At 44.9% G+C, this 14,701-nt stretch overlaps 1 protein-coding gene across 3 annotated transcripts in view; it reads left to right on the forward strand.

The window, feature by feature from the left end:
* Window positions 1–14,701, forward strand: part of LOC143767207 (uncharacterized) — a 206,584-nt gene that overhangs the window by 45,360 nt on the left and 146,523 nt on the right. For 2 of the 3 annotated variants that reach the window (XM_077255344.1, XM_077255345.1), the window contains exons 11-17: window positions 9,046–9,102; window positions 9,209–9,347; window positions 9,433–9,731; window positions 10,097–10,295; window positions 11,878–11,982; window positions 12,075–12,211; window positions 12,286–12,492. The exons of the other annotated variant lie outside the window; for it this stretch is intronic. In XM_077255344.1, the coding sequence (XP_077111459.1) occupies window positions 9,046–9,102; window positions 9,209–9,347; window positions 9,433–9,731; window positions 10,097–10,295; window positions 11,878–11,982; window positions 12,075–12,211; window positions 12,286–12,492 (1,143 nt within the window). The remainder of the gene's footprint in view (window positions 1–9,045; window positions 9,103–9,208; window positions 9,348–9,432; window positions 9,732–10,096; window positions 10,296–11,877; window positions 11,983–12,074; window positions 12,212–12,285; window positions 12,493–14,701) is intronic. 3 annotated transcript variants of the gene reach the window in all.

Below are 14,701 nucleotides of genomic sequence, written 5' to 3' on the forward strand. Positions count from 1 at the left end.
AGCAACTTATCTACTGGTATGTGAGGTATGTTATTCTGTTGTAAATATGCGTTGATTTTGCTCTGGAGTGAAGGTGTTGACATGTCTCTGTAATGTCCAGCTATGTTATACAAAGCTTTGTAATAGTCGCTAAAACCCAAGAGGATGTCCCTAGTGTTATGTACCTTCCTTCCTCCTTTATTTTTAATGAAAGGAATAAATGTGTTTGGATTACGTAGGTTAATGGTTCTGGCCAAAAACTTGCCGCTTTTATTTCCAAATTGGTAAAAACGGTTCCTGAGCCGTTCTCTAAGGCATCGTAACTTTTGATCTAGTGGGGCGAGCAACTTTTGCCTTGCTGTAGAAAGATGTGCGAATGTACCAGCATTAAGGTCTTGTTTATGCTGTGTTTCTAATTTATGAATTTGATCTGATAGTTTAGTTATTTCCGCAATTCTCTCTTTTTTCAAACGGGCACTGTGCGAAATAAGTACACCCCTTATTACACTTTTTAAGGCTTCCCATTTTATAGAAGGAGATGTGGAATCTTCATCGTGGTCTGTTATAAAATTAGAAATAGTTTTTTCTACCTCGGACTTACATAATATGTCTTGAAGTAAATTCTCATTTAGATGCCATGAGAAGCCTGATTTTGCACTTGGATGTAACAAAATTGAAAAATATATTGGGGTGTGATCTGACCACCGTATCAAACCCACCTCAGCCTCCACTGGTAGATCTAATAGATTATGTGAGATAAAGAAATAATCTATTCTGCTATAAGTGTTGTGTATTTGTGAGAAAAAGCTATAATCCCTAGTGTCCGGGTGAAGAACCCTCAATATGTCCACCAGTCTCATGCCATACTCCTGTTTTCTTATTTGACTAATGGAAGAGGAGGAGTATGAAGTCTTACCCGAGGAGACGTGGGGATGTTGAAGTCACCTCCTAGTATCACAGGAGAGGAGCCAGCGAACTCCCCAAGGCGTCTTTTGCACTCTGCCCCGAATTTCTGTTGTCCTTGATTTGGAAAATATACGTTAGCTATGACCAACTGACGCGCAGCCCATGACATTTTTAAAAAAAATATATCTATCATCTGGGTCTATTAAGGAATTCAAAACCTCAGGCATAAAAGTTTTATGAAAAGCTATCGATACTCCCTTGGACTTGGCATATGGATTTAGAACTATGATACCATTTGGGATAATATTTTCAGATACATTGCGGTATAACTCCAGTTTTAAAATGGGTCTCCTGGAGCACTAAAACCGAGACTTGCTGTCTATGGCTTGTAAATAGAACCTGTCTTCTTTTTTTCAGGAATATTTAGCCCCTTGGCATTAAAGTAGGAGAACTTGATTTTATCCATAATCTAGATATTCCAGGATATAACGAATTTTCAGAAACCCGCCCGAGGAAGGGACCCATGGACCCATGGGATTATAAGATGTTTAGGTGAGAAGAAGGATAAGACAAGAAGGAAAAGAAGAGAGAAGAGAAGTATAGAGTAGAGAGGAAAAAAGGTAAAGAAAGAAAGGAACATGTCAATAGTTACAGTGGAGCCAGTGCTCCATATTTCTTGCATCACTGAAGTAGATTTTGGTATCGCACTACCCAAGAACTTCACCGGGAGAAAGGAAGCCTAGAGTGGACTATATACCCTCCCCCCCCCCCCCCCCCCCCAATCTCAAAAAATCACAAAAAATCATACAGATTGGTCAACTCTACTAATTGGAAATATTACAAGTCAACTCTACTAATTTTAAATTTTACAAATGTATATAAAATCATGAAATATTCTTGTGGATGCTTCAGTACAGAATTAAAACCGTTTTTTTTATGCTATTGATCTTGTCTGGGTTGAGATCACCTTCAGCCTGATCCTAGCAAAGAAAATGATTTATACAACTGCAAATCTATAACCCTCTAAGACCTGTATTATCTGTACGTAAGATACTGGATATTTTAAGATGAAGTGTAAACAAAATAAATCTATGCAATGATTGCAGAACATCTATGTCGCACATAACATAGAAAGAATAAAGTCTATTCTATATCATGCCTCCAGGTGAAGATGGTTCCATCTGTGTTCAAGATTAACGCGACAAGGAACTCGGACAAAAGTAAGAAGTCCTCATGTCAGATCGGATGAAACTCGTTTGTTGTCACGTTTTTTGGTCTGCTGAACTGTAAGCCATCTTGGTGGTTCTTCTAGGAGCATCGGACTCAGAGGCCACTCCGGAAGATCTATCAATGGGAGTTCAAAAGTTCCCAGAAAATTGGTCAAATTACCCATCCGTCTAAAGGAAGCCGTTTTGCCTCCCTTGAAGGCAGTTAGATGGAAGGGGAACCCCCATCTATACGGGATGTCTCTCTTTTTAAGTTCAGCTAACAACGGTTTCAGGGCTCTATATTGTAGCAGTGTGAGTCTGGACAGATCCGATAGGATTAAAATTTGATGGCCTTCAAATCGAAGGATCTCTCTTTCTCGAGGCCATCATAATGGATTCTTTAATTCTGTAATAATGAGTTCTACAGATGACATCATGAGGGCGTGTATCAGAAATGGGTTTGGGACCCAGAGATCTGTGAATCCTGTCAAAACCAATAGCATTGCCCTCTTTATCGTCTAGTATATCTAGAAAAATCTTCTGAACTGTGCGATCTAGATCAGAAGGACCAATAGACTCTGGTAGACCACATATGTGAATATTATTGTGCCTATTGTGATTTTCAAGGTCTTCCATGCCAGATGAGAGTTCTTCCAGTTTAAGAGTGTGGTCTATTATAATGTCTCTGTGTGCCTGTAATTCTCGAGAAATGTCTTCCTGAGTTTTTTCCACGTCTTCAATTCGTGTGGTAAATTCCTTCTGTAAGTTGTGAATTTCTTGCTTATATGAATTTTCGAGTCTACAAGCAAATCCTTCAAGATCTTTTTTTGTAGGGAGACCTTTTATATACTTGCTTAATTCTGCAATATTCATTTCTTCCGTATCTGTGTTGTCCTCCTCAAAATCATCAGCAAGCTTTGTAGGCGAACTGCGTGCACTCATTGATTCCGTAGAGGGAGAATTGTCTCGATTAGTGACATGTGTCATTGTGGACCTTGTATTTCTGGCCTGGGGAGTTGAGTTTAAGTAACGTTTCATGTCCTCCAAAGTGGTTTGCTTAATTGAGTTTGCTTTCTGTTCAATGGTCCGTCTGGTTTTACCCATAGATTCCTGCAGCTAATGTTGTCTATATGTGAATTGGATGGAACATGGGGGAGTGAAGCAGTCACTCCATGGAGTCTAGCCCCTCATCAGCAAGCCCATCTCGGGCCAAGCTCCTGCGTGTCTCAGTATTTATTGGGGACGTGCACAGAGTCCCGTAAGATGACCCACAAGAGAATGTTATTGTAAATGGAGTGAAATTCTAATATTATTCCAGATTCCATCACAAGATGTCACCAGAATCCCCTTAATACTTATTCCAATATATTTATGTAGAATCATACAGTCTGGTGTTCACTGGGGGATCCAGAGAAATTCAACAGAGTTAAGTAGGGTTAATAGTGATTGTATGGTAAGGGAATAAAGTCAGTAAGACATCTAATAAAGTCTATAGAAGTTGATTGCAAATAGCCCCAGATCCAAGCTTTGAGCACAAAGATGAGTTGCCCTTTCACGGGTTGGTCTCTTAAGATGGCGGCAGTTATCTATGGCTGGAAAAGTCCTCCAAGCTAGGGCGCAATGGCAGGAGTTATCACAGACTCCGGTTTCTCTCCGTCTAAGCCTTCCCGGGTCTCCCCTTCACAATGCCCAAGTCCGCACCAGGCTCCAGCAGAAGATTTGCCCATACAGGACCCAGTAGGGTAGGTGTCATGATCTCTGCAGGCAGAGATCATAGCAAGCCTATAGAGGGACAAGCTCTCGGAAGATGGAACTATACTGACCATGAACTAAGCCTGCCGCGCAACTAGAAATAGCCAGGTAGCATTTCCTATTTATTGCTAGATGCCCAGCTCTGGCCTAAGACCTAAATAGCTAGCAGAGGGAAATATAAGACCTGGCTCACCTCTAGAGAAATATTCCAAAGAAGACAGTAGCCCCCCACATATAATGACGGTGAGTTCAGATGAAACAACAAACGCAGCAGGAAAATAGTCTTAGCAAATTTGAGCTCCGCTTACTAGATAGCAGAAGACAGATAGTATACTTTCATGGTCAGCAGAAAAACACTAACAAAACACCATCCAGAGATTACCTTAAACTCTGGCATTAACTCATAACGCCAGAGTAGCAATCCCTGATCAACGAGAGCTTTCCAGACACAGTAACAAAACTTCAGCTGTGAACTGGAACAAATAGGCAAAACGAAACATGGACAAAAGTCCAACTTATCTAGTAGTTGTCAGAAGCAGGAACAAGCACTGAGAGGCATCAGATAACATTGTTGACCGGCAAGAAACCACCAGAGAAATGAGCTTAAATAGCGACACCCACTACTGATGGAACCAGGTGAAACAGGAAAGAGGATGACAAGTCCAATTCCACAAGCGGCCACCGGGGGAGCCCAGAATCCAAATTCACAACAGTACCCCCCCCTCAAGGAGGGGGCACCGAACCCTCACCAGATCCACCAGGGCGACCAGGATGAGCCCTATGGAAGGCACGAACAAGATCAGAAGCATGAACATCAGATGCATTGACCCAAGAATTATCCTCCTGGCCGTAACCCTTCCAGTTGACCAGATACTGGAGTCTCCGTCTGGAAACACGAGAGTCCAAAATTTTCTCCACAACGTACTCCAACTCACCCTCAACCAACACCGGAGCAGGAGGCTCAACTGAAGGTACAACAGGTACCTCATACCTGCGCAATAACGACCGATGAAAAACGTTATGAATGGAAAAGGACGCAGGGAGGTCCAAACGGAAAGAAACAGGATTAAGAATCTCCAATATTCTATAAGGGCCGATGAACCGAGGTTTAAACTTAGGAGAAGAGACCCTCATAGGGACAAAACGAGAAGACAACCACACCAAATCTCCAACACAAAGCCGAGAACCAACACGACGATGACGGTTGGCAAAACGCTGAGTCTTCTCCTGGGACAACTTCAAATTGTCCATAACCTGCCCCCAGATGTGATGCAATCTCTCCACCACCGCATCCACTCCAGGACAATCCGAGGATTCCACCTGACCGGAGGAAAATCGAGGGTGAAACCCCGAATTACAGAAAAACGGGGACACCAAGGTGGAAGAGCTGGCCCGATTATTGAGGGCGAACTCTGCCAATGGCAAAAAAGCAACCCAATCATCCTGATCAGCAGAGACAAAACACCTCAGATATGTCTCCAGGGTCTGATTAGTCCGCTCGGTCTGGCCATTAGTCTGAGGGTGAAAAGCAGATGAAAAAGACAAATCTATGCCCATCCTAGCACAGAATGCCCGCCAAAATCTAGACACAAATTGGGTACCTCTGTCAGAAACAATATTCTCAGGAATACCGTGCAATCGGACAACATTCTGAAAAAACAGAGGAACCAACTCAGAAGAAGAAGGCAACTTGGGCAGAGGAACCAAATGGACCATTTTAGAGAAACGGTCACAGACCACCCAGATGACAGACATCTTCTGGGAAACAGGCAGATCTGAAATAAAATCCATCGAGATGTGTGTCCAAGGCCTCTTAGGAATAGGCAAGGGCAACAGCAGTCCGCTAGCCCGAGAACTACAAGACTTGGCCCGAGCACAAATGTCACATGACTGCACAAAGACTCGCACATCTCGTGACAGGGAAGGCCACCAGAAGGATCTTGCCACCAAATCCCTGGTACCAAAAATTCCGGGATGACCTGCCAATGCAGAAGAATGTACCTCAGAGATGACTCTACTGGTCCAATCATCCGGAACAAACAGTCTATCAGGCGGACAACGATCCGGTCTATCCGCCTGAAACTCTTGCAAGGACCGCCGCAGATCAGGAGAAACGGCCGACAAAATTACTCCCTCCCTAAGGATACCTGTGGGTTCAGCATTACCAGGAGAGTCCGGGTCAAAACTCCTAGAAAGGGCATCTGCCTTAACATTCTTAGAACCCGGTAGGTATGACACCACAAAATTAAAGCGAGAAAAAAATAAAGACCAGCGCGCCTGTCTAGGATTCAGGCGCCTGGCAGTCTCAAGATAAATCAAATTTTTGTGGTCAGTCAATACCACCACCTGATGCTTAGCCCCCTCTAGCCAATGGCGCCACTCCTCAAACGCCCACTTCATGGCCAAAAGCTCCCTATTCCCAACATCATAATTCCGCTCTGCGGGCGAAAATTTGCGAGAAAAGAAGGCACAGACAGATTAAACAAACGACCCTTTGGATATTTGCAACCCGGTATCAAATCTATGGCACAATCGCACTCACGGTGCGGAGGTAACGACCCAAGCTTGGGTTCGTCAAAGACGTCTTGATAATCAGAGAGGAACTCAGGGACTTCAGAGGGAATGGACGACGAAATAGAAACCAAAGGTAAGTCCCCATGAATACCCTTACATCCCCAGCTCAACACAGACATTGCTCTCCAGTCCAAGACTGGATTGTGAGACTGCAACCATGGCAATCCCAGTACCAAATCGTCATGTAAATTATACAGCACCAGGAAACGAATAATCTCCTGGTGATCCGGATTGATACGCATGGTTACTTGTGTCCAGTATTGTGGTTTATTATTAGCCAATGGGGTGGAGTCAATCCCCTTCAGAGGAATAAGAGTCTCCAAAGGCTCTAAATCAAAACCACAACGATTGGCAAAGGACCAATCCATAAGACTCAGAGCGGCGCCAGAGTCAACATAGGCGTCCGTAGCAATGGATGACAAAGAGCAAATCAGGGTTACAGACAAAATAAACTTAGACTGAATGGTGCCAATGGAAACAGACTTATCAAGCTTCTTTGTACGCCTAGAGCATGCTGATATAACATGAGTAGAATCCCCACAATAGAAGCACAATCCATTCTTCCGTCTAAAATTCTGTCGCTCGCTCCTGGACAGAATTCTATCACACTGCATACTTTCTGGCGTCTTTTCCATAGACACCGCCAGATGGTGCACAGGTTTGCGCTCCCGCAGACGCCTATCAATCTGAATAGCCATTGTCATGGACTCATTCAGACCTGCAGGCACAGGGAACCCCACCATAACATCCTTAACGGCATCAGAGAGACCTTCTCTGAAAGTTGCCGCCAAGGCGCACTCATTCCACTGAGTAAGCACAGACCATTTACGGAATTTTTGGCAGTAAACCTCAGCTTCGTCTTGCCCCTGAGATAGTGCCATCAAAGTTTTTTCTGCCTGAAGTTCCAAATGAGGTTCCTCATAAAGCAAGCCCAAGGCCAGAAAAAACGCATCCACATCGCGCAACGCAGGATCCCCTGCTGGCAATGAGAAGGCCCAATCTTGAGGGTCACCCCTGAGCAAGGAAATCACAATCCTAACCTGCTGAGCAGGGTCTCCAGCTGAACGAGACTTCAGGGACAAATAAAGCTTACAATTATTTCGGAAATTCTGGAAGCTAGCTCTATTCCCTGTGAAGAACTCCGGCAAAGGAATTCTCGGCTCAGATACTGGAGCATGTACCACAAAATCTTGTAAATTTTGTACTTTCGTGATGAGATTATTCAAACCCGCAGTTACACTCTGAAGATCCATTATTGTCAGGTGCACACAGAGCCATACAGAGATTAGGAGGAGAGAGAGAAAAAAAACTGCAGCAAGGCAAACTGGAGGAAAAAAAAAAAAAAAAATTCCAGCAGACTTCTTATAACTCTCCTTTCTCAACCTGGGTCTTTAACACTTTATGGGCCGGTCAAACTGTCATGATCTCTGCAGGCAGAGATCATAGCAAGCCTATAGAGGGACAAGCTCTCGGAAGATGGAACTATACTGACCATGAACTAAGCCTGCCGCGCAACTAGAAATAGCCAGGTAGCATTTCCTATTTATTGCTAGATGCCCAGCTCTGGCCTAAGACCTAAATAGCTAGCAGAGGGAAATATAAGACCTGGCTCACCTCTAGAGAAATATTCCAAAGAAGACAGTAGCCCCCCACATATAATGACGGTGAGTTCAGATGAAACAACAAACGCAGCAGGAAAATAGTCTTAGCAAATTTGAGGTCCGCTTACTAGATAGCAGAAGACAGATAGTATACTTTCATGGTCAGCAGAAAAACACTAACAAAACACCATCCAGAGATTACCTTAAACTCTGGCATTAACTCATAACGCCAGAGTAGCAATCCCTGATCAACGAGAGCTTTCCAGACACAGTAACAAAACTTCAGCTGTGAACTGGAACAAATAGGCAAAACGAAACATGGACAAAAGTCCAACTTATCTAGTAGTTGTCAGAAGCAGGAACAAGCACTGAGAGGCATCAGATAACATTGTTGACCGGCAAGAAACCACCAGAGAAATGAGCTTAAATAGCGACACCCACTACTGATGGAACCAGGTGAAACAGGAAAGAGGATGACAAGTCCAATTCCACAAGCGGCCACCGGGGGAGCCCAGAATCCAAATTCACAACAGGTAGGTATGGGGCATATAGACCGTGCTGTGCGGTCAGCGTCAGGGAGCAGGCGGGGTCCCTTTTTACCTCTGCTCCGTGTTCTTTGTGGAGCAAGCGGGGATCCTCGTCTGAGGCTCTCTCCACAGTGTCCTCCTGCTGCACTGTCGGTGAGACTCGGAGCCATCCCGTCAGGACCTCCTGTGCTCTCCTGCGCTGTTCCACAGGTGTGCGGTGGAGAGCGCGGTCTCTAGGATGGCCGCGCGCCGGGCTGTCAGCACCAGTCTCTCCGGTCCTGGGGTCGCCCTCCAGAGAGCCCCTCCATCCCAGGTCCTTCCTGGTGCAGTAGAAGTACTGGGTAAACCGTGGGTGCTTGATAAAACCTTTAATCTCCACTTGTTTATGGAGCTCTCCACCATCCGTCCTTCTCTCACGGTTGCTGCTTCCCCCCCGTTCTATATGTTCTTAATCTTATTTATAGATGAATTAATGCAGATTTTGTTTTTCTTTTTTAGGCCATCCACTGAAGAAGAACAGCCTATTAGTCTTCCTCCTGTGGTTGAAGAAGCTAGGTAAGAACTATGTACCAGATTTCTAAAAACATTTGTAACAGCTTTACTATCAGTAAATGAAGCTTCTGGTGTCAATAATCACCCTCATTTTTCTTGCCTCTTCCAGTTCAAGTGCCAATATGCCCCTGCGGAAAAAAATTAATGTGGTCGGGTTTCACAATAAGCACAACTTAAAATCCTCACTTTTACTGAGTTTTAAAAACTATTTGAATGGAAAATGTTCAGAATCGACCATAAAGCCGATGGTAAGTGTGATTTTATCAGTTTGCGTGTATTTGATGAATCCTTACAGATGTGAACCCTAATGTATGATCATTTGTTTAATTTTAGATACAAATCGTTTCCCGCTTTCTCTATTTTGTAAACTCGGAAGAGATCTCTGTGGACTTTTTAAAGAACTTGAGGGCTACCAAAGAATATTTTGTTTCCCTGGAAAGCTTGAAGACGAATGAAGAAACGGTTAAAAAGCATATTGGTCACCTGCGGAGTTTTATACGTTTCATACTCTCAGAGAACTACCCCAGTGGCCTCGACGAAGAAACAAAAAATGCAGTTGGCCCCTTTAAAGAGACTCTAAAGGTCATAGAAAATAAATTAAACCAGAAGCTTGCTAAAGGCAGAAAGAGGGGGTAAGTAGCTCAAGTTTATACTACACCTGCAATTTGAATTTCTACGGTCATGGGGATGGAAAATGCCATAAAAACAACATGGGAAAGGAATGGTGGATTATGAGAGTCTAGATTTAATTACTTGTGCTGCCATGCAAGGTTGAAACAAAGTAATGTTTAGCTCTTAGAAGCTCAGGCAAATCCCCCATTTCCATTCTATCAAATCAAAACATCCTAACTTGCTAAAATGAGGTCATAATCACAGATGCGCTAAGGCTTCATTATGGGATCGGTAAAAGAGAACCCCTAGAAAACAAGATCTGTCGAATGATGGAAACAAAGAATGCTAAATGTATCTCATGGGCTAATACTTTTATCACCCACAGATTGGAATCCATGTCTCCCACCATGGCTGATTGTCGCAAAGTTTTGACAGTGGCCAAACCTAACGTGACCGATATCTTTACACGAGCACAATTGAGTAAGAAGTTGAGTGATAAGGAGAAGACCCTGGCATGTTACTACCTTCAGGCTGTTCTTATCTATAAGCATCTACGTAACCCTTCTGAGGCCAAAAATCTAATGGTAGGCTTAATATAATTATCCAAATTAGTTGCTGACATATGCTGCTTCACCATATGTTATGTGGAGGGCCCCCATGGGGCCGTGGGTTACTCCGTACCGGGTCCTTCGGTTCACAGGGGGATGTCACGGTGGCTGACCCTGTTCATGGCCCTGGGACGTCCATGTAAAAGGGAAAGGTCTTTAAAGGGGACATGTTCGTGACGCCATCTGTGGTTTTCGGTCAGGGTGACCAACGCTGCTTTAAGGGGTCTGCTGGGGTGATGTTATGGCAGCTAGATGGTATACCTTCCCACAGGTGAAGTATGTCCCCAGGGCTTCCCGGTGTAGATGGTGAATGATGAATGGCGCAGTGAAGAACGAGGACACAAGGTTGCAGTCTCTTTACCTTTACTGAAGACTTCAGCATTCACAGTCCAGAGCACCAGACCACAGGGCAAGCAGGGTCCGGCCAGTTTGGAGGCAAGTCCAGAGTCCCCTTGTCCAGGTGGAAATCAGTAGCCTTCCCTTGCGCTGCAGTGTTGTAGCTCCTTACTGCCTAAGGCTTCACATAAGGTCCTCACAGATGTAATGTCTCTCTCTCTGTCCCCCATATAGGATAGGACAAACCCGTATGACTGGTGGCTTGAGGCAGTTTATAGGGACTCTAGCACGCCGCAGCCTCCATAGGTTGCTACCGTGCCTCCTGGGTGTAAGGCGGATAGGTAACTTGCAATTAGCTGTCCTGCCGGTCTCTGGAGCGAAGCATAAAGGTCGTTACTCCCTCAGTGTTCTGGCTACCGGGATTCTGCGCCTCAGAAGGAGGCAGCCTGTGTAGGGCTGGTCCCCTTCTGGTATCCACTCATTTGCTACGACTGCCTTCATGCTCGCTGCAATACAGTTCTGCCTTCGATGTCTCTTTCTGGGAGCTGCAGCTCTGAGGGCATGCACAGCTCCGTGTCCTTTCTCCGTCATTCTCTGACAGGATCCCACCCCTGTCAGGGACCAACTAACTGAGCAGAGCTCAGCCAGCAACTGGCAACTTGTTTTACCTATGTGGGGAGTGTCCTAATAAATAGGAGCAGAAGCTCCCCCTGGTGGCCTGGAGTGTGAAATGTGTTGCATGTTTGTGATACCTGGATGCAATTATCCTTCTTTGCCTCCAAACGTAGCATCACTCTCCCCGAGAGGAAAGCAATACCACTGCGACGACCAGGACCCTGGGGCGCCACAAATGTATTTCTATGTTCCTCCTCTTATAGGTAAAAGAATGGATTGAGAGGCAGCACGGTGGCTCAGTGGTTAGCACTGCAGCCTTGCAGCGCTGGGGTCCTGGGTTCAAATCCCAGCAAGGACAACATCTACAAGGAGATTATATGTTCTCCCCGTGTTTGCATGGGTTTCCTCCGGTTTCCTACCACACTCCAAAGACATACTGATAGGGAATCTAGATTGTGAGCCCCATCGGGGACAGCGATGATAATGTCTGTAAAGCGCTGTGGAATTATTGGTGCTAGATAAGCACAGCATAATAAATAAAATAAATATTACTGACAGATGCTGTTTCACCATATCTTATGTATTTTCTATGTTCCTCCTCTTATAGGTAAAAGAATGGATTGAGAGGGAGCAATTAGATGTTGATGGACAGGTAGTAACAGTTGTAAAGACAAAAAAAAATATTTTTATACTGCAGGATGAAGATGAGCAGGTAAATGTTACAAACAACTCATAATGCTGTGCTGTACTTCAAGGTTTTGCCATTGGCAATCGTATCTTTAACACAACATTTCTCTTTGACAGAATTTCCATACATATTTCCAGAAGATTAGGCCAACTAATCAGCCTAAAGATATAAATATGGTGCCTGAATTCTTTGTGTCCTGCAAGGGACAGCGAATCATGAATTCCGGCAAAGACATGGAGCGCCTCCAGAAGAAGTTAGTAATAAATGATGCCCTCCTCGTCTTCTCTGCCAAGCATTTACTATTACTAACAAATGTTTTATCCGTAGGTATCAGCTGCCCATAATATCATGGAGGATGGCAATAAAAGTATACAAAAATTGGGCTGAAGAAAGTCTTTCGCAGGTGGAAAGAGACCAGGCCAACGCATATGTGCACTTTGTGACCAGACCAGACATCGTGGATACATCTCCATTGGCTGCAGGGATGTTAATAGTGGCTACGCTGAAGGGAGACGATCAAGCAGGAACCTCCGAGTAAGAAGCCTAACAGGCATTCCCTTATAGTATATATGATTCCTACCAAATTCTTGGTTAAGTAGTCTAGTAGATAACAACACCTTTAACCCCTTAAGCCCCAAGGGTGGTTTGCACGTTAATGACCGGGCCAATTTTTACAATTCTGACCACTGTCCCTTTATGAGATTATAACTCTGGAACCCTTCAACGGATCTTGGCGATTCTGACATTGTTTTCTCGTGACATATTGTACTTCATGATAGTGGTAACATTTCTTCGATACAACTTGCGTTTATTTGTGAAAAAAAACGGAAAATTGGCGAAAATTTCACAATTTTCCAACTTTTAATTTTTATGCCCTTAAATCACAGAGATATGTCACACAAAATACTTAATAAGTAACATTTCCCACATGTCTACTTTACATCAGCACCATTTTGGAACCACATTTTTTTGTTAGCGAGTTATAAGGGTTAAAAGTTGACCAGCAATTTCTCATTTTTACAAAACCATTTTTTCCAGGTCACCACCTGACAGCACACTGGAGGACGTCCTTCTTATCCATGATGGGACAGGAAACACGAGAGGTTAAAAGGACCCTCCCCCTACCACCCTTCAGTGTTTTTCCTGTCCCATTATGGATAGGAACGGCGAGAGGAGCTACCGTTCTGTGCGGGGGGATTGTGGATCGGGGGGCTTTGCCTCACCCTTCCCTCCATGAGGCACCCGCTGGCCGACACCCGCCCGAGGGTCCCTCTGCCTACCAGTGTAGCGCTGCTCCTGGTATGAGGATCGCTTCCCCCTGCCGGGGGCTCTCGATCCTTCCGTCACGCCCCCTGGTGCATGCGATCCTGCCGGTTGCCTCTGCGGATGTCGGCGTCTCCATGCGGCCGGCATGAGGAAGCAAATCGTCGCTGCACCATCCTCTCTTTCCGGCCGCGTCACTTCCGGTTTGCGGCTGAGGGGGGCGGGCGGCGTCTCCGAAACAGGAAGCGGTAGTGAGCGCAGGAGCGCTGTACAGATGAACAGACGAGCAGAAATATAAGGTATGTGCAGTAAGCGATCTCCGGTGCATCATGGAGGACGCAGCTAGAGAAGGGCAGGAGTCCACGGCGCTAGTGAGTAGACCAGGGGACCGGTATTATGGACATTTAAAAAAAAAAAAAAAAAATGGGGCATTATCCTGGAGTTTTGTTATTTTTCTATAGGCGGCCTCATTACCAGAAAAACCGTTAAAGAAGCCTGGCAAAAGCAAAAAATGTCCTATTTGCGCAGCCAAACTGAAAGATACCTGGCAGAAACCCCTATGTGAAGCGTGCACCTGCAGAATCATAGGAGAGGAGCAGGCTTCTCTTATGTCAAATATGAGAGCCATGATAAGAGAGGAGGTCCAGGCTTCTGTATCAGGTCTGGCACTACCTCAAGCCTCACCTTCAGAGAGACCGAGCAAAAGGCAGAGGGTCGATTACTCTTCAGGAGATTCGTTATCTGCTGTATCGGATATAGAGGAGGAAGAGGAGAGCAGAGACCCCCCACAGAGAGGGAGAAAATACTTATTCTCTGCGGCAGACACAGGAGAACTGTTGGAGGCTGTGCGGCATACTATGCAGATTGAGGATCCACAACCATCTTGTTCAGTTCAGGACGAAATGTTTGGTGGCTTGCGCTCACAGACTGCAAAAGTGTTTCCAGTAAATTCCCATATCAGATCCATGATTTTGGATGAATGGGAGGAGGCGGAGAAGAGATTGACTATCCCTAAAGATTTCCGACTCCGCTTGCCGTTTGACCCGGATGAAGTTAAAGAATGGGTCGATATACCTAAAATAGACATTCCATTGGCTAAAGTGTCCAGAAGAACCTCAATCCCTTTTGAGGACTCTTCCAATCTAAAAGAGCCCATGGACAGAAAGGCAGATGGACTTTTAAAAAGGACCTGGGAGAGTTCTTCGGCGGTTATCGGAGCTAATATCGCAGCAACATCAGTGGCTCGCTCCATGGACCTGTGGCTAAATGATCTTCAGGATCAATTAATAGCCAAAACTCCTAGAGATACTATCATGAAATCTCTGCCTCTGTTAAAATTGGCAACCGCCTTTTTGGCAGACGCGTCCGCGGAGACGGTTAGGTTCGCGGCTAGAGGTCAATCTCTCTCTAATGCAGCCAGAAGAGCTATCTGGCTCAAAAACTGGTCGGGTGATATGCACTCCAAAAATAAATTGTGTTC

The sequence above is a fragment of the Ranitomeya variabilis genome, chromosome 4 (genome assembly GCF_051348905.1).
Source record: "Ranitomeya variabilis isolate aRanVar5 chromosome 4, aRanVar5.hap1, whole genome shotgun sequence".
NCBI lineage: Eukaryota > Metazoa > Chordata > Amphibia > Anura > Dendrobatidae > Ranitomeya > Ranitomeya variabilis.